This window comes from Dipodomys merriami, unplaced genomic scaffold (genome assembly GCF_024711535.1).
Source record: "Dipodomys merriami isolate MVZ:Mamm:240054 unplaced genomic scaffold, mDipMer1.0.p SCAF_9, whole genome shotgun sequence".
Taxonomy (NCBI): domain Eukaryota; kingdom Metazoa; phylum Chordata; class Mammalia; order Rodentia; family Heteromyidae; genus Dipodomys; species Dipodomys merriami.
In genome coordinates, this window is record NW_027206512.1 from 38,255,921 (window position 1) to 38,278,632 (window position 22,712).

The 22,712-nt window shown below is 37.4% G+C and overlaps 1 protein-coding gene and 1 non-coding gene across 3 annotated transcripts in view; both read left to right on the forward strand.

Annotated features, from left to right (window-relative positions):
* The window catches only part of Corin (corin, serine peptidase), a 195,747-nt gene that overhangs the window by 36,969 nt on the left and 136,066 nt on the right, over positions 1–22,712 (forward strand). For both annotated transcript variants that reach the window (XM_070012303.1, XM_070012304.1), the window contains exon 4: positions 16,017–16,224. In XM_070012303.1, coding sequence (XP_069868404.1) covers positions 16,017–16,224 — 208 coding nt within the window. The remainder of the gene's footprint in view (positions 1–16,016; positions 16,225–22,712) is intronic.
* Positions 19,111–19,217, forward strand: LOC138821116 (U6 spliceosomal RNA). Its single transcript, XR_011370056.1, has one exon. It is a non-coding gene; the product is annotated as a U6 spliceosomal RNA (small nuclear RNA).

A 22,712-nucleotide genomic window follows, 5' to 3' on the forward strand; every position in this document is an offset into this window, starting at 1 on the left:
ATTGATAACAGCAGTGCAAAAACAATCCTGGCCAAACTCAAGGACAAAAAGGATTTTTTTAAATAGCCAAAGGCTCAGCTGAAACAAACAAACAAAAATCAACCCCAAACTAAGTAATTTGCTTTATTCTCTGAAAGAAAAGTGACACTTTATATATTCATTTGCCCAAGTCGTTCAATTTGATGACTTTCTCAGGTTTTTGGTCTTTGTACAATTTTGTGTTGAGAGAAAAAACAAAAAATCCCCCAAAACCCCAATCCCAACCCCAACACATCAGTGGGAATCTGTTTGCTGTTACTTCAGTCTTTGGAGAATAGGCTTTTTCACTGATTTGTAGTTGAAATGAGTATGATAATGAATTTTCCAAACCCAGAGTTTTACATCTGTTCACATTAGATGCAAACCATTCCTTGTGTTTATTGTTAACATTTTATTGTTAACATATTTTACTCTTCTATTTTGCTGCTCTGCCTCATTAACCTAATATTTGTAAATGATGTTTAAGTTATTAGACTTGTGCTTGTTTATAATTAGGTTAAGCTGGGAAACCCATTCTGATGCCCATATACTCTCTCAAGTTTTGTGAGGTATTTGAACTTCAGAGAGTCTAGGTTAATGTTCTGTGGAGGATTTAGTTATCAGCAGCTGTTTGTTGGGTACCAAGATCTGAAGTTGGATATATGAACTGTTTTGAGATATGAACATGTTATTTATAGTTGAAGAAATAGAATGAAAAATTCTAACAGACTCAAAGGAGGGGGAAAACATGACCCATTTCCATTCTTTTTATTTTTTATTTTTTTGTCCATCTTGAGGCTTGAACTTAGGGCCTGGGTACTGTTCCTGAGCAATTTTGCTGAAGGCTAGCATCCTACCACTTTGAGCCACGGCTCCACTTCTGGTTTTTAAGTGGTTAATTGGAGAAAAGGGTTTCATGGAGACTTTTCTGCTGGAGCTAGAGCTGGTTTCAAACCACAATCCTCAGATCACAACCTCCTTAGTAGCTAGGATTACAGGCATAAGCCACCAGCTCCAGACTCCTGAGCTTTTTGTGCTTAAGGTTTAGCACTCTATCACTTTGAGTCATAGTGCCACTTCCAGTTTTCTGGTGGTTAATTGAACTTTGATCCTCAGATCTCAGACTCCTGAGTAGGTGGGATTATTATAGGCGTGGGCCACTGGCATGCAGCTTTCTTTTTCTTTTTTTAAATTGACACATCATTTCTCTAAAAAAAAAATCATCAAGTTGTATTTACAGTTTTAAAAATAGATTTTAAGTTCAAAGACCTGTTATAGAATTTCCATTTTTAATGATACATTCTTACATTTTAGAACAAACTTACGATTGTCCTGGAATAACTAAACAGAGGCTTTACTTTTCAGTCCTATCCACAGCCTATGAAGGGCTGACCTTGTTCTAGGTATCAATGGGAATTCAATCACCTCAAGAAGTTGGCAATCTAGAAATTTTATACTTTCTTCCTCAAAATAACCTTTATCTTATAGGAATGGCGTGTGTCAGGCCATTATGGAAAACATCAATGGGTTTCTCTGAAAACAACAGGAAGTTAGTCACTCTGTGCTCCCTGTTTTCTGTGGTAAAAGCACATCATGAAATCTTCATTATAATTGAAATGCGAAGTGCAGTGCATTATGGCTACCAATATGCACAGTGCTCTCCAGCAGGTCTCTAGAACTCTTCCATTTGGCATAACTGTCAGTGATTCCCTTCTCCCTTACCCCTTATCCCACCTCTGGCAGCCATCATTCTACTTTTAGCCTCTGTGGGTCCATTTCTGATAACTCGTGTAAGTGGAATCATGCCATATTAATCTTTCACATTAGACTTTTTATCAGTCAATCATATTAGTCTATTTTTCTGCCTTATTTCACTAGGCCTAATGTCCTCCAACTTTATCCATTAGTAAGACGATATTCTTCTAGCCTTTCGTGGGTTGTTTTCCTGTTTATGTTATGGCTTTGGATTATAACCATCCTGAGAGTTATGGAAGTTCTTTATAGAGAGAGATTTCCTTCCCTACCTCGTGGGCAGCTTCATAAGCAAGTATTACTGTATAGCACACAAAATCTCACAAGCAGAAGTACTCTGCACCTAGTATAATGCTTTTCTGCTGCCTTCTTGAAGTTATTAATAATAAATATTATAGCTAATATAAACATTTTGAACAAAGGACCACAAATTTTCATCTATTTTATACTGGGTCCACCAAATTATGTCACCAGTTTTACTTCTAGATTGGACCAATTTCAGTCTTATTTACCACTGAGCCAATTCCAGTGCCTGGCAATGCAGATCATTATTGGCTAGTTAAGGCCTACATAGAGTTGTGGATAGGGAAAAGGCTTTGTAAACATCAAGGCTACTATTCAGCCAAGGATGAAGTAGGGAGGGAAGGAAATGCTACAACTGGTAAGCACTCCCCACTTCCTTCTTTTTGTCTAGTGATTGCTCACATTTTTATTATTTTTATTTGTAATCTTACACTATCTTGTAATAGGACAAAAAGCTGTATTTATTTAAAAGAAAGAAATAGCATGTCTTACATGCATTTCAAAAACAATACTAGAATTTCATTGAAAGTATTTCCTATTAAGTATTTACAACATGCCTTGATTTACTGTCTCATTCCCTAGAAATCTTTCTTTGCAAATCAGAGTAAAGGCTATATACCAACTCTTTTTGCATCTGACTGACTACAGATTTTAAGTTTAAAGAATTCTGAGTTGGAAAGGGTATCTGAGTGAATAGCTTATGAATATATTTGAATAACAGTATCTAAATGGAATTATAGATCTTACTATGCTAGCCTATCTTGGAAGTATTTGAATCTATCCTACCTGATCCTTCTCCCCCTCCCCCAGCCAAAGTTGTAAAGTTCGTTTTTTGACATAACGTCTTGTACATCTCATTGTTGCAATGGGTCCACCTGTATCCCTATTTAAACAATTTGTTTTTTTCCCTTCCCCTCCACAAATTATACCAACATCAAATACAGTGGAAACAGTGGTTATACCCTGGGGGAGGGACATACAAAGCAACAAAGAAATCATCTTATAAATATGTTAGAAACAATCGGAGGAAAGAAAAACATTTGAATCCTTACCTTGGGGTTTATTTCACCTAACATCAACTTATCTGACAGTTTCTGTTTGTCTCAGATATATACTAGTAATTGCAAATAAGGGAAGCAATGGGACCTATGTTTCTTTGGGCCTGGCTTACTTCACTTAATATAATTTTTCCAATTCTTTCCATTTCCTAACAAATGGGGCAATGCCATTCTTTCTGATGGAAGCATAGAATTCCATTGTGTATATATACCACATTTTCTTGATCCATTCATCTACTGAGGGGCATCTGGGTTGGTTACATATCTTAGCTATGGTAAATAGTGCTGCAATAAACATAGTTGTGCTGGTAGCTTTACTATGGTCTTGTTTGTGATCATTCAGGTAAATGCCCAAAGGTGGGATTGCTGGGTCATAGGGGAGCTCTATGTGGAGTCTTTAGAGAAACCTCCATACTACTTTCTAAAGTGGTTGAACAAGTTTACACTCCCACCAACAATGTAGTAAGGTTCCCTTCTGTCCACATCCCCTCTAGCATCTGTTGTTATTAGAGTTCTTGATTATAGACATTCTAACTGGGGTGAGGTGGTATCTCAATGTTGTTTTGATTTGCATTTCTTTTTTTTTTTTTTTTTTTTTTTTGTCAGTCATGGGGCTTGAACTCTGGGCCTGGGCTCTGTCCCTCAGCTCTTCAACTCAAAGCCAGCACTCTACCACTTGAGCTACAGCGCCACTTCCTGATTTGCATTTCTTTTATGGCTAGGGAGGTTGAGCATTTCTTCATGTGACTATTGGCCATCCTTCTTTCCTCAGAGAAGTTTCTCTTTAAGTCTTTAGCCCATTTGTTTATTGGGCAATTGTTTCTTTGAGGATTTGTTGTTGGGGGATTTAATTTTTTGAGTTCCAGGTATATTTTAGATATGAGACCCTTGTCCGTTGTATGGCTAGTGAAGATCTTCTCCCAATCCGTGGGCTTTCTATTGATCTTGCTAGCTATGTCCTTTTGCCATGTAGAATCTCTGCAATTTCATGCAGTCCCATTTGTCCAACCTTTCTTTGATTTGTTGTTCACACTGATTTCTATAACATATGTATTATTGTATTGCTTTACAGACTAGGAAATTGATAAGCAGAGAAATTTAATAACTTACTAAAGGCCACAGGAATATAGATTTTTTTTTTTTTGGGTCCGGTCGTGGGGCCTGAACTCTGGGCCTGGGCGCTGTCCCTCAGCTCTTCAGCTCAAGGCTAGCACTCTACCACTTGAGCCACAGTGCCACTTTAAGCATTTTTCTTTTTGCTTATGTGGTGCTGAGGAATCGAACCCAGGGCCTCGAGCATGTAAGGCAAGCACTCTACCACTGAGTCACCTTCCCAGCCCAGGTATATAGATTATTAAAGCCATGATTTGAATCAAGACTGTGGAGCTATCACTGCATAGGAAAGATGTTTGAAAGCACTATATAACCTTGAATTGCTGTTATTGGTCAATGTGGCATAATTCAAAATTATTTGATTAAATAGGGTAACACAAGAAAGGTACTCATTACCTTACTTATGTAATTGTAACCTCTCTGTACAGCACCTCTACAATAAAAAAAAGAATAAAAATGGGGTCACAATGTAATTATCTTAAAATTGCTAAAAAAATGAAAGACTTTCCTTAGTTACCATGGAATGTAAATAATTGGTTTATAATAAAATATTGACTTGTCAGAAGATTGTTTTGGAGTTCGAAGAATGAATGAATGTGTTCCTATTTAAACATCTTAGAACAAAGCAATATATACATATATATATATTTATATAAGCAGTATATATGTGTGTATATTTATATATACATTCATGTATGTACACATATACACATATTTGTATATATATAAGCACAGACTCAAATACATATATGGATCAAATGAAATAACTGACTCAAATGTGAGCCTGCTTATTCAAACAGATACATATTTATACACATGATGTAAAAGCTTGGAGCTTGGCAAAAGATTTTTTTTTTTATCAAGACTAGAGTTGCATTATTTGCAATAACTGGTATATGTCTGAGACAAGCAGAAAAGGTCAGATATGTTGATGTTAGGTGAAATGACCCCCAAGATAAGGATTCAAATGTTTTTTCTTTCATGCGATTGTTTCTAACATATTTATAAGATAATTTCTTTGTTGCTTTGTATGTCCCTCCCCCATGGTATTACCCCTGCTTTCACTGTATTTGATGTTGGTATAATTTGTGGAGGAGAAGGGCAAAAACAAACCATTTAAATAGGGATACAGGTGCACCCAGTGCAACAATGAGATGTACAAGTTGTTATGTCGGAAAATCCAACTTTACAACTTGGGGGGGGGGAATGTGGGAAGGGACAGGAAGGGGAAACAAAGGAGGAGGCAACAATGCTTGATAAGAAATGTACTCATTATCTTGCCCATTAATTGTAACTCCTCTGTACAGTATTTTCATAATAAGAAAAATAAAAAAAAAAAAAACTCAGCTCGGTGCTGAGATCTGAGGATTGTTTCTTGGAAGCCAGCCCAGGCAGGAAAGTCTGTGAGACTCTTATCTCCAATTAGTTACTACTAGAAAACTGGAAGTGGCACTGTGGCTCAAAGTGATAAAGTTCTAGCCTTGAGTGATAATGCTCAGGTGACAGAGCTCAGGCCCATGACTAACAACAACAACAACAACAAAATCAAACCAACACACAAAATCCAACTAAGTCTAGAATGTGTGTAATTATATAGAAAATACTTTTCATGGCAAAAGGAGCCAGCTAACTTAAATACCTATAATTTTACACAAGGTACTAACATATTTTTGCATAAATTAGCAAGACATTGGCCTAACTATGCCTTGACTATGTTGGTAAAGTCTTTTAGAAATGTAACTGTTATAAAGGAAATTTGTCCTACTTTTGTTCCTTGACATTTTCTTTTAATGAGAAATAAAATTGTTACCAGTTACAGTTGGTTAGGAAGCTAGAATCCTGTCAAGAGAGTTTCTTTCAGCTTTCTGTTTCCTTGACTCTTACTATAACTCTGGTGTTCCAAGGACACACTATCTTATCAAATTCATTTGTCTCAGAAATCATTCTGGTGAAGTATTTCTTTTTGTATGAGTTACAGAGCATGACCTTCACTATTCTACTTGGCTGATATGCTTGTGATCCGGGTCGACTCTACCATATAGCCCAGAATAACAGACACTAAGCATTCCCTATCCAATTGGTCCCTTGGTGAAGATTTGTAACCCATTTTTCCCCCACTCATGCAAGGTACTGGCTGCCTTTATATAAGATATGAGGGGGGAAACAGAATATTACTTAGGTCTGTTTTCTTTTTTAAGTCTTAAACATTTGCCAGTCTTGGGGCTTGAACTCAGGGCCTGGGCACTGTCCCTGAGCTTCGTTTGCTTAAAGCTAGCACTCTACTATTTGACCTACAACACTACTTCTGGCTTTTTCTGTGTATGTGGTACTGAGGAATTGAACCCAGGGCTTTATGCAAACGAAGCTCAGGGACAGTGCCCAGGCCCTGAGTTCAAGCCCCAAGACTGGCAAAAAACAAAGCAAAACAAAACAACAACAACAACAAAAACCGAGAGGAACCATGAAGATGAAATATACCCAACAAAATATCTGAGTGTAAATATGACTTAATAAAAAAATCACAGGCAGGGTCAGCATGTCTCTTGAGTATTTAGTTCTGGTAAAAGAATTTACTTGTTAAAAGAATTTACTTCTAATGCAGTCAACTTACAGAAGTACTTACAGGAGTACTTACAGAAGTACCCCAAAAGATGACAGGTTTATTTGTGACTGGCAGAACATTGTAATGGAAACTCTGCTAGCCATAGTGGGCCTTGAGTATATTCATAAAAGCTGAGGCCACAGGAAGCTTTTGAAGCAGAAATGAAGATTATATAAGCTATTTTGCAACAATAACCCTTAATTACAAGGATCTGTATCAAGGGTGGCATCATCTCAAGATTAAAGACACAGTTGCACAGAGATCCTTCTACCAGTATTGTAATATAATGTTGCATTGGCCCTTGTACATAGCTGTGGTTTTCAGTCTTTTGTGATAGTTGCTTTTGTGAGACAATCATACATGATATTTTTTCCTTTGTGATGTTCTGAATTGATCAATTGACTGAGTCTAAAAGTTGACACAAAATCCATTTTGATTCTGACAGCCTTTATAAAACTAATAGTTTTTAGTCCAGTCTTAATGAGGACTGGCTTATTGTGATATACACATCTGCTTCTTTGTTTCTTTCCAAACACGAGGATTAAATCTAGGTATCTCATATATGTATTTATTCATGTTTCTTCATTAATCATGTCCCTCCCCCTCCTCCACTTGACCGAAAGCTCTTTGAAGGTAGGGGCTTTGCTTTGTTTAGTATTCTTTTCTTTGTTGTTAGAGCAGTGCTTGGCACATAATAACAGAATTTTTTTTTGAATGAGCTGAGAGTAAGATGCTTCTTGCCTCTGTGGAAGTCAGGGAAGGGGGCACCTTAGTAATATAACCCAAGTGCCAGGATGGCACAGGCAGACAGCTGTTAGTACAAAGGGACTTGGACTTGGAGTGAAATGACTTGAGTTAAATTCCAGCATTGTCATTTACCAGCTGTGTGAACCTTGGAAAAAACACTTAACCTTGTTTCCTCAGCTGCGAAGCCCAGCTAATAACTTGGAGGGAGGGCAAATGAACAAATGTATGGGAAAGGGCTGAGCACAATGCCAGGAGTGTTGCAGTGCTTCAGTAAACATGGAAGGACAGAAGCTAAAAGAGGAGAGCCGCAAAAGGGCTTTAACTAAGGAGGTGGTAATAAAAGCTATCATCTAGGAAGTTGCAAAACATTTAATAACCGACTGAATGAAAATATTTTACAAAAGGAAAACTTGAGAAGAAGGCCACTCTGGCATGACTATCTTGCAAACTACTGAAAAGGGCAGTATACAAAGAACTCGACTTCACAATCTCTGAGTAGGACAAGCAAATGTAAAAAACATCCTCATGGGAGTCCTGTAAAGCAAATGTATTAGGTAAAAATAAAGCAATATAAATAAAGTAGGGCAAACCAATTCTGCTCTGATAAAACATTACTTCCTGGTACAGTGGAATCCAAATTGTATACATGAAAAGTTACTGAGGTTTTCTTTTCTAACTTAGGGTTTTAGGCAAAAAAGTGACAAATGATTTAGAAGTTAAATGTTCATTTTACAAGAGAGTTAGTCCCTGTTAAAGTCATATTCTTGCATTCTAACCAATGTGGTTTAAATGCGTTTTGCTTTTATTCTAAAAAAGTGACTCTAGCTTATTTTCAGAAAAATTTAAGAGCCATTGTTCAAAGAAATGCCATGCAAGTTAAAAATCGAGCACAAGTATTTATGGTATTGCATTGATTAGAAAGAATATCATTTGAAATTAAAGACAATAGAGAATGGAAGTCATAAAAATCAGCACTATAAAAGTAGAAAGTATCTGGTTAGTGAATCTGTTTTTCTCCTCCCTTAACTCTGCCAAGTGATTAAAGAATATTGACTATAGATGATCATTTTAATATTAGTTACTCAGGATCTTAGACTGAGTCTTTGTTTAAGAACTTTAACCAATTATTCTTTACTTAAATTTGGCATAAACTAATTGCACATGTTTTCATTGTGATAGTTCTGTACATACACATAATGTACTATGGTCTCCCTCCCATTTATTCCTAATGTATTTAAAAACAAATCACGCGAGGGGTTGGAGCTGTTGCTTAGTTGGTAGAGTGCTAGCTGACAAGCCAGAGCATCAAGTACTGTGTTCTAGTGTTTCATACCTAAAAAAACAAAAACAAAAACAAAAACCCAACCTAATCACATAAATAAAAATTTCAAAAATAGATAATAGATAATTCCAAAAATAGATAAAATTCAAAAATAGATAATAAATAATTCCAAAAATAGATAAAACAGAACTTATCATGGTTTGCATATGAACATTGGGAAAAAAATCCTACAAAAGACTCATCTTTTCTTTCTAATCTAGAACTCTTAGTATCTAGGACCGTTGAGGTATGAGCAGAGAAAGCCTTAATCTGATCTAGAAAATGGCTGAGTCAGGTGACAAAAACAAAATAAATCACTAAAGCAATTTTCGAGAAACTCTTTTTGTATTTAAATTCTTTTCTCAAGTTGAACTGTGTCTTATAATTAAGGTATGCTCTGAAAAAAATCTATGGTTAAATCACATCTTTCCAGCAATGGTGATTCAGAATTGAGACAGTAGTAATGCATATTTCTGTTTCATCAGAAGCATGAGGAAGTGACTTTGTTCTCTGACTTTGATCTCTTTTTATATTCTCCTCCCCAGTTTTATACTTGCCATCAACTTGTTTAAGATAATGCATAATGATGTGTATAAGAATGCTATGGTTACTTACATCCACTGTATTTTACCTGTGCTCTTGACTATGTTAACCTAGACCTTTAATTTCTATTAGATATGGTAGTTTGATCTCAGGGAAAGAAAATACCACCCTGCTGCTTTCCTACCCCATAGGAAAGCCTAGTTTGATGGAGTAGAAGCAACAGTGAGTCCCATTTCAAAAGTGCCCTTCCCTTCCCCACCGAGAAGGGGCTTTCAAGTCGCACAGTGGGTAGCTGGCTTAGGAAACTCGCTTCTCTTGGTGAGAATTCATCCATGTACAATACTAGAATTAGCCTTCAGACAATGGAGCAGTCTAGGAAAAAACAAAAAACTTGACCTACGTGTTGAGTCAGAGGGGGGAATTGACACAATTGTCTGAATATAAAGGGACTGCAGTGGAGTCTTTAAAAATAATTCCCTTTTATATTTGTTCCCACGTGAGCAGATTCTATTGTTGTTGTTGTTGTTATTATTATTATTATTTAAGTAGTTGTACAAAGGAGTTGCTGTTTAACAAAGCAGTTTATGCATACAATGAATCTTGATCAATGCCACTCCTCTCAACATTCGCACCCAATTTTCCCAGTCCACCCCTTCCCTCACTTTTCTTAATTTTGTAGAATACATATTGAATTCTTGACTACATTTTTCCCGTGTTCTTCTCTTCATTTGTGTACCCCTTTTGCCTTGACCCCATCCCACCCCTTTGAAGTACCTGTTTCTTAGTGTTTGTTTTGTTGAACTTTGACTTTGCCTTTCTGAGAAATTACACTATTTGAGATCTCTCTTGAATCGACTGTATTTGTTAATACATTAGTATACACTTACACACCACCCAGTGTATTGACTTATGTGTTTATTAATGAATTCTAGCTTCCACATATAAGGGGAAATATGCTACCTTTATCTTCATGGGCCTGACTTCACTTAACATAAGTGTTTTCAGGTCTCTCCATTTCTTTGCAAACAATACAATATCATTCTTTCTAATGGATAAGCAGATCCTTACCTAAACTTTCATGATTCTGCCCAGACTGAAGTTTTATGACCTTTATGTGTCACTGCCTTTATAGTTATTTTTGTTTTTTTTTCTATTAGTCTTACCCATTTAGATACCTTCTGCCAATCCATATGTTATTTTATAACTTTCAATCATCAAAATAATTTTTCCCTTTCATTAAATCTTCTTTCTTTTACCTTACCTCAAATCCTTGTTCTTTGAAGTTTTTCAGTGTTTGCAGTACTAATGACACTAGGCATGGTGAGAACAGGTTGCATAAAAGGTAGACTGCCTGAGTATTAGTCCCAGTTTTGTTACTGATCTTGTGATTTTGTTCATATACTACTAGTGTCTTCTGTCTGTTCATCTGTCTGTCTACTCATCACCTTTCTGCCCATCAACATAACTGTAGGAGCTCTAGTTTCATTTATAATGAGAAAATATATTGTATTAATGGGATCAAATTTTATAATTTGACATGTCTTTGAAAAACCTTTATGAAAATTAAATTATGGAAATATATGTGGAAAATATGTATGTGGAAACTAAATTATGAAAATATGAAATATTTTTGTGTTCATACCAATTGTTTTGAGACTTTAAAGATTCATTATTTCCTGAATGTAGGTTCTCTCCAAGGAAAGAATCTAAGATAGATAGATAGATAGATAGATAGATAGATAGATAGATAGATAGAGATATGTGTGTGTTTGTGCAACTCATAGTTCCATGGATGTAGTGTATCAAACCAAAATATTATTTTTCCTATCTTGTGTTTTTTTCAAATGATCTGTCATTATTCAACATATTCTTTGGCTAGATTGTGAGGGAAGTCATTTTGTCATCTAATTGCTTGAAATATATTCTATCATCAAATGCATGGATTTAAAGGCTGACAATTCCTAGAGAAAATGGCATAATTAGACATATAGGTCCCATGGCTTCCCTTATTTGCAATATCTAGTATATGTCTGAGTCAAGCAGAAAAGGTCAGATAAGTTGATGTTAGGGAAATGAACCCCAAGATATATATTCAAATGTTTTTTTTTCCTTTCAGGCGATTGTTTCTAACACATTTATAAGATTATTTCTTTGTTGCTTTGTATGTCCCTCCCCCACAGTATAACCCGGGCTTTCACTGTATTTGATGTTGGTATAATTTCTGGAGGGGAAAGGAAAAAACAAATCATTTAAATAGGGATACAAGTGGACCCATTGCAACAATGAGATGTACAAGTTGTTATGTCGAAAACGAACTTTACAACTTTGGTGGGGGGGGGGGGTGGGGGTTTGGGGGGAGGATTCGGTGGGGGGAGAGGATGGGAAGGGAAGGGGAAACAAAGGAGGAGGCTACAGTGCTTGATAAGAAATGTACTCATTATCTTGCCCATGTAATTGTAACCCCTCTGACAGCATTTTCACAATAAGATAAATAAATTAAAAAAGAAAATGGCATAATTGTAAGATGTAATAGTTAAGTATGGGAATATTGTTCACTAATACAGATTCCCACTGAGAGAATTTTAATATGTCTCTAAATTTTTGAATTGGAAACTCAGTTTTAGCCAAGGTTGGTTGGAAATGCCTGTGATCCTAGCACTCACAAGATTGAGAGGTTGACACAGAAGAATGATAGGATTGTTGTCAGCCTGGGCTCCACAGTATACTCCACCCCCTAGGGGGAAAAATCCTATGTTGATGGTATATGGAATTGGAGGCTTTGTGTTGAAATGTGGAGTAAATGAATTAAAGGAGTTGAGGACCCATCATGCAATTAGAAGAGTTCATAAAAAGAGTTGGAGAGATGAGACTTAGCAAGGTGACTGTTTTGACCCATGATGACCCATAGTGCCTCAAGATTCTGCACAAAACACCATCAGCACAAAAGCCCTCCCAGATGTGACAACTCAGGCTTGGAGTTGTAGAACTATGAGCCCAAATAAACCCTCCTGGTCTTCCCTCCCTCCCTCCCTCCCTGCCTCCCTCCCTGCCTCCTTCCCTCTGTCCCTCTCTCTGTCTCTTTCTTTCTTTCTTTCTTTCTTTCTTTCTTTCTTTCTTTCTTTCTTTCTTTCTTTCTTTCTTTCTTTCTTTCTTTCTTTCTTTCTTTCTTTCTTCTTTTTTCTTTGTGTCCCTCCCTCCCTCCCTTCCTTCTTTCCTTCCTTCCCCTTTCTTTTTCTTTTTTTTTGATGGCTCAATAGTATGAATTTAGGGCCTTGTACTGTTAAGCTAGCACTCTGCCACTGAACTACATCTCTAGCCTTACTTTTTGCTGATTAATTTGGAGACAGAATCTAGTAAACTTTTCTTCCCAGACTACCCTGGACCATGGTTCTTCATATATTGTGTCTTGAGAAGCTTTGGTATTGTGTTATATGCAACAGAAAATGGACTAATCCACAAGCCATGTGATATTATATGCTTTTTAGCTTTTTCTACCCATGGGTCATTAGGAATTATCTTCCTTAAGATAATAGCTCTAAATTGCCTCTAGAAAAAAGATATGTAGAAGACAGATTTCAAATCGGGAATTTGTTCTTAATAGCTTTGTATCCTGAGGCATTTTTCTTAGCCTTTTGAAATAGAGTTTCCTTGTATATAATAGTTGTATGGCATCACTTCATTTGAAATAGGGTTTCCTTGTATGTATATAATAGTTGTATGGCATCACTTCATTGGGTTGTGAAAATGGGATAAATAGGCCCCAGAACAATCAGATTGTGTTTTGTTACCTACACAAAGTTGGTTGTCAGTAAATGTCTGAATTTTCTGTAAATTCTTTTATATTTTTAATGGGGAAAAATTTATTCTCAACTTTTATAAGGAAGCTCTTTTGTATCCTAATTCTCACAATTGTTGCCATTCTTTTGGTGCCATTCTTGGGTCTTTTTTTTTTTTTTTTTGGGTCCGGTCATGGGGCCTGAACTCTGGGCCTGGACGCTGTCCCTCAGCTCTTCAGCTCAAGGCTAGCGCTCTACCACTTGAGCCACAGCGCCATTTCTGGCTTTTTTCTTTTTGCTTATGTGGTGCTGAGGAATCGAACCCAGGGCCTAAGGCATGCAAGGCAAGCGCTCTACCACTGAGCCAACTTCCCAGCCCCAATTGTTGCCATTCTTGAAGTCTGTTGTCTGCATGTTCTTCTTGCTTATAATGCCTTTTCCTGGTGAAATGTGTTCTAACTCCCCTCACTAAGAAACATGAATGAACCTTGTCCAAAATGTCCTACCTCAGCCTTTTGGGGGGAACTGAATTTATGCATATATCCATGTTTTTGTGTTATATTTGGATTTTGTGAGGTGTTTTTAAATTCTGTGCTCATCTATTGTAAGGCCTGGTGTTGCTTGTCTTTGAAAGTAGAAAGTGTGTTTTGATCTTCCCCCCAGTGATCTCAGCACATTTGTGTGATGAATGAATGTTGTCTAACAATGGAGAATTATATCTTTTAATGAAGTACAGGGCTCTTTGATCTGATAGCTGCACTCTGGTCATTTGAGGAAAGGACTTTCCAGAGCAGTTTGAAAGAAAAGTGAGATAAGAAATGTACTTAGAAGGAGGCCTAAAAAAGAGAGGAGAGATTAGAAAGGGACTCTGTAGTCATCTGATCCAATAAAGAATCCTGCTGCTAGGGGGTGCATTTATTTTATATTATAAATGAGTTAGTTTGGACATCCTGTCAAGGATTCTGGCTTATGTGTTAACATGATTTTTGTTAAAATAGAGTTAACCTTAGGTTTAGAGAAGCTATCCCTACCATTTCTCTGAAAATTACATAGCACCTGGAAGAGATGTTTTCATTTTGGTTGAACTTTCTCTTTTAACTTTTTCTTCTTTCAAAATTCAATTAGTTATTTCATTTCTAAAGCTGCAAGATTTTGGTTTAAAATAGGATCTTGTTTAAATAGCAACACACCTTTAATGAAATTAGAAACAATAAACCTTTATATAAACCAATAAGAGAATATGAAAAAAAAATAACTGGGTGCCAGTGGTTCATAATCCTGTAATCCTAGCCCGATGAATGCTGAGATGGAGAGGATTGTGGTTTCAGGCCAGCTGAGGCAAAAATGACAGAGAGATGCTATCTGTACAAAGGAATGTAGGTCTGTACATCTGGGTGTGTGGATGCATGTCTGTGATCCCAGGGATGATGGGAAACCTAACGTAGGCAGATCGAGATTCAGGCTCATGCCTCTCCCACCCCTAAAAATAACCATTAAAAGAAAAACAACAGGGCTGGAAGTGTGGCTCAGGGATCTTGTACAAATCTAACTAACTTGAGGCCCTGTGTTCAGATCTTAGTACTGATTTAAAAAATGAAAAGGAAATATAACTCCCATAAAATCTGATTGCGTAAGCAGTCCATGTCAACATTTCAGGTTATATTGGACCAAACAAGGCAAGTTTCTTGATGGAAAGAATTGAAAAGCATGTGGATTTGGTGGTGCCCGGGAGAATTGACTAAAGAAATATGAAGTCAGAAGTTCTGAGCTCATCTGAGCTGTTATGTAGGCAGGATTGCAAATATGTGCATAGTTGTCTGCATTTACAAAGAAGACAATGGAATATGGATTTTTGTATGGCTTCTATTTTTATTTCATATACTTCAACATCACTCTGTGTAGTCTCTTAGTCTTTCTGTGAATATACCAGGTCTAAGAATTTTATTGTTCTGTAATGTTTCAAACCAATCTCCTTTTGTTGAATGCTCAGATAGATACTTATCTTTTAAAAGTATTGATGTATACAGAGATAAAGATCCCTGGCAATGAATCTATGTTCACAACCACACTTATTTTTCTTAGGATATATTTCTAGAAGTGGTACTATAATGTCAAAGGATATTCATCTTTTAAAACCTTTACTTGACAACTGGGTGCCAGTGGCTTAGACCTGTAATACTAGCTACTCAGGAGACTGTGGTCTGAGAACTGAAACTTGCAGCTAGTTAAGAAAGAAAAGTCTATGACACTTTTACCTCTAATTAGCAAGGAAAAAGCCAGAAGTAGAGGTGTGGCTCAAGAGGTAGAGCACCAGCCTTTGGCAAAAAAACTCAAGGAGAGCATTCTGACCCTGAGTTCAATCCCTAGTACTGGCACACACACATAGAATTACCAAAACATACACCATGCATGCACATGTGCACACACACACACACACACACACACACACACACACACACACGCACACTTTTACTTGATCCATATTGTCTTCCCAGCTGTATCCTACAGCTGTAGGATCTCTGTATGAGAATATGTAGTTTTCCATCAATTTCCTCTGGGCAACAAAATTATTCTTCCTCTGTAAATATAAGTAGGTTGACTTTTATCATCACATCCACTATACGTATGCATTTGTCCAATTGTATATATCAATAGTAATTCTTACCTACTACAAGGTAGAATCAGCTTTATCTTATGAACACATGACCCTCTCTTATCAAATGATTTGGCAGCACGTCTTTCTGATGGTCCACAATCTAAATGGAATTGTCTTCACTTCCCAGGTGCCTGCGTGAACATCACTCACAGCCAGTGTCAGATGCTACCCTACCACACCACTCTAACCCCTCTCTTCTCAATTGTCACAAACATGAACGTGGAGAAGTTCCTCAAGTTCTTCATAAACCTCCATCGCCTCAATTGTTATAAGCACATCATGCTATTTGGTTGTAGCCTGGCCTTTCCTGAATGCATCACTGATGGGGACCACAGGTAATTCGAAACCCACAATCATTCAGTAAATAGAGTCTAGCTAGATTCTAGGGACTTATCTAAGAGGAGCAAAATTATTTATGTTTGTTGCTAGTTGAGGAGAAAAGTACTGACATCTATCACCATCTGTGGAAACTGCAGGGTTTAGAAAACTCAGCATACTTTTATGGGGAGTAATTATCCAGCGTGTTAGGTTGCTGTTGTGAGATGGCTATTCAGTTACTGAGCCACCGAGGGTCTGGCAGAAGGCAGACAGCACACTAAGGGGGTGGTTGGAAGTGTTTCCTGAAGAGAGTATTTTTGTAGTTTTGGGAAGGGTAAAAATAAGACAGAAGGGATGGTAAGCCTCAGGGTCTTGTAATAAGCAGATGCAGTTTGACTACCTAAGGCTTGAAGGGCAAAGGGGTCAAAAACTCCTGGAGGACTCTGGATTAGGAACCTCCACGATCCACAGCCTTGGCCGCCCTTCAGGCCTGCAGGAGAGAAGAAACAAATACGCTGAGCTCATTCTCATTCCACTTCCTTACTGTAAAAAGTAAGTAAAAAACTATCAAGCAGACACAGCATTGAGGGAATTGTGTCATGTACAGTAAGGAATCAGTTGGAAAGAGTTCTTTCATGGCACACACAGAGAGAAGGCCAGTTTGGTCCTTTTCCTGAGTGGAAATGTGGGATAGTAGAGCTAGGAAGATGGCTTAGTGGTATGGAACTTGGTTAACGTGTGAAGCCCTGAGTTGGATACCAAATACCACACACAAAAAAGTTTTTTAATGTGATCATTAAAAAAGAGGTCCTTCATGTTTCTAGACACTAGGAATATAATATGGTGATGACGGTAGCTTTCTATGGTTGTAACAAATGCGGGAAGCTGAGCTATGTATAAAACAGAAATGGATTATCTCACAGCTCTGGAGACTGGAAGTCCAGAGTCTGGTAAGGTCACACTTTCTCCAAGGGATCTGAGGAAGAATTTCTTTTACTTTTGACAACCTCCAATGGTTTCACTTCCTTGATTTTTGGTCACATTACTTGAGTCTCTGCCTCTATCTTCACTGGGCTTTCTGTGTGTGTCTGTGTCTCCTCTTCTTCTGTCTCGCCTAGTACCCTTGGTATTAGATTTAGAGCCCATCTGCACACTCCAGGATCCTATTTTTTTAAATATCAAGATCCTTAATTATATCTACAAAGACCCTTTTTGTCGGTCGATCATGGGACTTGAACTCTGGGCTTGGGCGCTATCCCTGAGCTCTTCAGCTCAAGGCGAGTGCTCTACCACTTGAGCCACAGCGCCACTTCTGGTTTTCTGGTAGTTAATTGGAGATAAGAGTCTCATGGACTTTTCTGCCTGGGCTGGCTTTGAACTGTGATCTTCAGATCTCAGTCTCCACTGGCGCCTGGACTTAGAAAGACCCTTTTTCCAAATGAACATACTCACAGGATCCAGAGGTTAAATATGGACACATCATTTTGCGGGGGCCACATGTAGACACCCCAGTGGCTGAGAAAGAAGACGAAGAAAGCCATGTGTCTGATCCTCCTCCACAAAGTGGAAATAGCAGTTATATTTTGCAGAATTAATGTGAGGATTTAATAGTATAAAGGCCTTGGAGTAGCGCTTGACTCTTACAGAGCTCAATAAATGTCAGCAATTATTATGAAATTGAATTGAGAAGAACAAGTGGTATTCATGAGTTGAAGAGTACAAAGATAAGTTGCTAGCATATGTTCAGTGTAGAAGAATTGCCAAATGTGTAGACTACTGTATGGACCAAAAGAAAATTAGATAGGCTACCAAAGACTTCTGGAGTTGGAGTTTTTTTCCATTCTGCTTAGTTTGGAATAATTTCCCTTTTATCTTACTGTCTTAATTTTTCTATGGGCTTACGGGCACTCATGAAAAGATGATAAAAGGGAATTTATTCAGTGTCCAGGAGTCTCTAAGTTCACTTTGATCATACTCCTGAATTAGAATTTAATCTCTACTTGAATTGTCAGTTGAAAAGTTTTGGCTAAGTTGTTCATAATTTTTAGAGCACTTTTAGGCAAATTTGCTTTTCCTTGAATTGTTTCATTCCTTGATAAATATGTTAATATGAAGATGACTTTCATTTTCTATTACAATAAATAATAACTTATCATCAGTTTTCAAGTATCCTTTGGGAACTTACCCAATTTTTATTATTAAATTATTATTATTATTTTTAGTTTTGTAATTGTACTTTCAGACCAGCACTATTGTTTGGTGTGCACATGGGATCTGCAGCTTAATTTAATAAGCAAAATAGGTTCAGAGAGTATAATATATTGTGGAAAATAATTATAAGGTCAAACATATCTTTCTTATATTTCACTGTACTGTACCTTCCTACTATAATAGTTTCTTCTACTACCAGAATTATGGAAAATTGTAGTCTACCCTAGAGAAAATAACTACTTAATAACTTAAAATTTTAATTTAAGTGTATTATAATGGATTGTAGTTTTTAACTTCATTCCTTTGAGACCTCAGATATTCATTAATCATATAATAGGTTTTAACAACAGACTTGAATGATTTTCATTTTAAATTATGATTGCTTTTAATGTTTGTGTCTATCACACACTGTAATATAGGCTAGTTGAAATAGAATAGAATACATGGAATGTATCCTAAAATATGGGGGCTTAAATATTTGGATGGCTCAAAAAATATGTGGATAAAAAGGGACAGTGTATGAATTACTTCTCTCATTGTTGTGACAGTGGCTCATGCTTTCAGAGGGTTTGGTCCAGGTTTCTTGGCACTATGTGCTTGGACCAATATCATGGTGGCAGAAGAGGATGATAGAGGAGATTCTTTATCTTATGGTAGACAGGAAGCAAAGAGGGACATAAAAAGAGGCCGGAGTGTTTGCTTCGACAACACATATACTAAAATTGGAATGATATAGAGAAGATTAGCATGGCCCCTGCGCAAGGATGACATGCAAATTCGTGAAGCGTTCCATATTTTTTGCCCCTCAGTAGATGAATGGATCAAGAAAATGTGGTATATATACACAATGGAATTCTATGCCTCCATCAGAAAGAATGACATTTCCCCATTTGTTAGGAAATGGAAAGGCTTGGAAAAAATTATATTAAGTGAAGTAAGCAAAGCCCAAAGAAACATAGATCCCATGGTTTCCCTTATTTGCAATATCTAGTATATGTATGAGTCAAGCAGAAAAGGTCAGATAATGTGATATTAGGAAAATGAACCCTTAAATATGTATTTAAATGTTTTTTCTTTCATGCGTTTGTTTCTAACTCATTTGTAAGATTATTTCTTTGTTGCTTTGTATGTCCCTCCCCCACAGTATAACCCCTGTTTTCACTATATTTGATGTCGTATAATTTGTGGAGGAGATGGGGAAAACAAGTCGTTTAAGGATACAGGTGGACCCATTGCAACTATGAGAAGTACAAGTTGTTATGTCAAAAACGAACTTTACAACTTTGGTGTGTGTGGGGGGAGTGGGTGGGGGGGCGGGGGGGGGAGGCTGGGAAGGGATGTGAAGGGTAAACAAAGGAGGAGGCTGCAATGCTTGATAAGAAATGTACTCATTATCTTGCCCATGTAATTGTAACCCCTCTGTACAGTATGTTCACAAAAAATAAAAATTAAAATTAAAAAAAAAAAGAGGCCAGAGACAAGAGTCCCCAAGGATTTGCTCACAGTGATCTATTTCCTCCAGGTAGGCTCTACCTTCTAGAGTTTTCAGGACCTTCCAAAATAGTACTACTGGCTGGAGACAAAGCCTTCAATGAATGAGCCTGTGGGGGAAACTTCACACTTAGCCATTAAAAAAATGACAGTTTGAAAATATCAGAGCTGGACGCCAGTGGCTCACACCTGTAATTCTAGCTACTCAAGAGGGTGAGATATGAGGATCACGGTTCAAAGCCAGCCCAGGCAGGAAAGTCTGTGGGACTCTTATCTCCAATAAACCACTCAGAAAAACTAGAAGTGGTGCTGTGGCTCAAATGGTAAAGCATTAGCCTGGAGCTGAAGAGCTGAGGGACAGTGCCCTGGCCCAGAGTTCAAGCTCCACAACCGACAAAAAAAATTACCTATCTATCTATCAATCTATCAATCTATCTATCTATCTATCTATCTATCTATCTATCTATCTATCTATCTATCTATCTATCTATCTATCTATCTATCTATCTATCTATCTATCTATCTATCTATCTATCTATCTCAGAAAGTAGCTAGCAGGAAATTCGCAGTTACTCAGCCAAAAGAATAACAGACGTTTGTAGATGAGTCTTTGTATACAAAGTACAAGTACATCTATGTTTGGATGAAGGAGTGTGTATTGCAGTCACACATGTTTGATGTGAACTGTCACCTCTTCTCACCTTGTTTAACTAAATGAGCTGAGACGATTTTAATTTGGCTTGGCTTCTAGAAGAACCTCAGGAGACCCTTTTGAGTTTTCCTCATCCCAGTCATACTTTGCAGTATGACTTAATGTTAGGAATTTGATCGTTTGTTATATCTCCCCCTTCCCAGCCCACAGGTGTATTGATTTGCTACCAGTTCCTTAGTGGAGATTCTTCATACCTGGGACAATAAAATAAAAAATCTTTATCTGACCATATGACTAGAGATTAAGTATTCAATCTCCAACTTAGGAACTGCACCTTTTACTCAATACCTATAATAGGTGTTTAAGATCAAATGAGCTTCCCCAAATAAGTGTCTTTGAAAGCTTGATGTTTTAGTCATAATCCTATGCTCCATATGTTCGGTGGAGATTAGAATTTAATCTAGCAGCTTCAGAAAATGCACTTGAAAGTTTGGAGGCAGATAAAACTTGATTCAAACACATATTTGCCATTTGCTAGTGATAAGACCTGGAAACTTTTATTAGCTTGTTTCTGAGAATGATACCTTTGACATGGGCCTCATGGGTTTGTGTGTGTGTGTGTGTGTGTGTGTGTGTGTGTGTGTGTGTGTGTGTGTGTGTGTGTGTGTGTGTGTTGGCATGTATTTGCTAGAATGACTTCTATGAAGTGCTCATACATGGTCTACCTATCTGTCATGTGTTCTCATAAATAGCCCCTCCTATTCTGATACTGTAGTCAAAGATAGTATAGGAGTTTCTTGGAGAGTATAGATTTTATCTCCTCTTTCAGAAGTACAGGATTTGTATTTCTCTTTCATTCTTCCTAGTCTGCTACCCATTTAGTTGACAAAATGATCATTTAAAAACACAAATTGCCTTTCTCCCTGAAGGGGCTTTCTGCCAGACTAAGAATTCAAGCTAAGTTCTCCCCCACGTCTTTTAAAGCCATGGTTGCTTATGTGCTGTCGTGGACCTGGTCCTAACCATGAGGACCATTTTTCCTGTTCTCAGAAATGCTGCAAAAATGTTTTTCCCTGGGAAAAATCTTACTCCTCACAGTAAGCCCTCTGTCTCAAAGTTCTCTTCCTTCCTTCCTTCCTTCCTTCCTCCCTCCCTCCCTCCCTCCCTCCCTCCCTCCCTTCTTTCTTTCTTTCTTTCTTTCTTTCTTTCTTTCTTTCTTTCTTTCTTTCTTTCTTTCTTTCTTTCTTTCTTTCTTTCTTTCTTTCTGATAATATTTAAATAGTTGTACAAAGGAGTTACCATTTAACAAAGCAGTTTATGGATACATCTTGATCATTGTCAACGCTTCCAACATTCTCATGGCCCACTCCTTTTGGCTAACCCCTTCCCTTACATTTCTTTCTAATCCTCTTCGGTACATTTTCTATTTTCTCTGTAGCATGATGTCTCTTTTGCTTATCAGTGTGTTGTCTGTCTTACTTTAAATTTCCACACTAGCAGAGAACTTGCTGGCTCTGTACATCCTTATTATTCTCAGTGTTCAGAACAGTGATCCACACATAGTAGGTGCTGGATAGATATTTGTTGAAATGAAAGTAAACTCTTTAGAAAACTCTTTAATGAGGGAGCCCTTATAAAAGCCTCACTCAATTGGAGTTAAAAATATGCTATGGTTATACACTTTTTTCATATACTTTTTTTTTTTGTCAGTCATGGGGCTTGAACTCTGGGCTTGGGTGCTGTCCCTGCGCTTTTCAGCTCAAGGCAAGCACTCTACTGCTTGAGCCACAGAGCCACTTCTGGTCTTCCAGTGGTTTATTGGAGATAAGAGTCTCACAGACTTTCCTGCCCAGGCTGGCTTTGAACCGCAATCCTCAGATCTCAGCCTCCTGAGTAGCTAGGATTACAAGTATGAGCCACCAGCGTGCCCTGCTTTTTTTTTTTTTTCATAATTTTTATGTTCCTGAAAATTTATGCATGAATCAAGCTTTGTATGTATAATTAAAAGAACTGCAGTTGTAAAGGGCCTTCAGAGATGATTTAGCATCCTTTGGAATGAGCTATAGTTGGCAGAATAACCACCTAAGATAAACTTGCATGCCTCTATCAGTTAGAATCCTGCACTAATAGTTGAGGGAATATGAGGGTGTG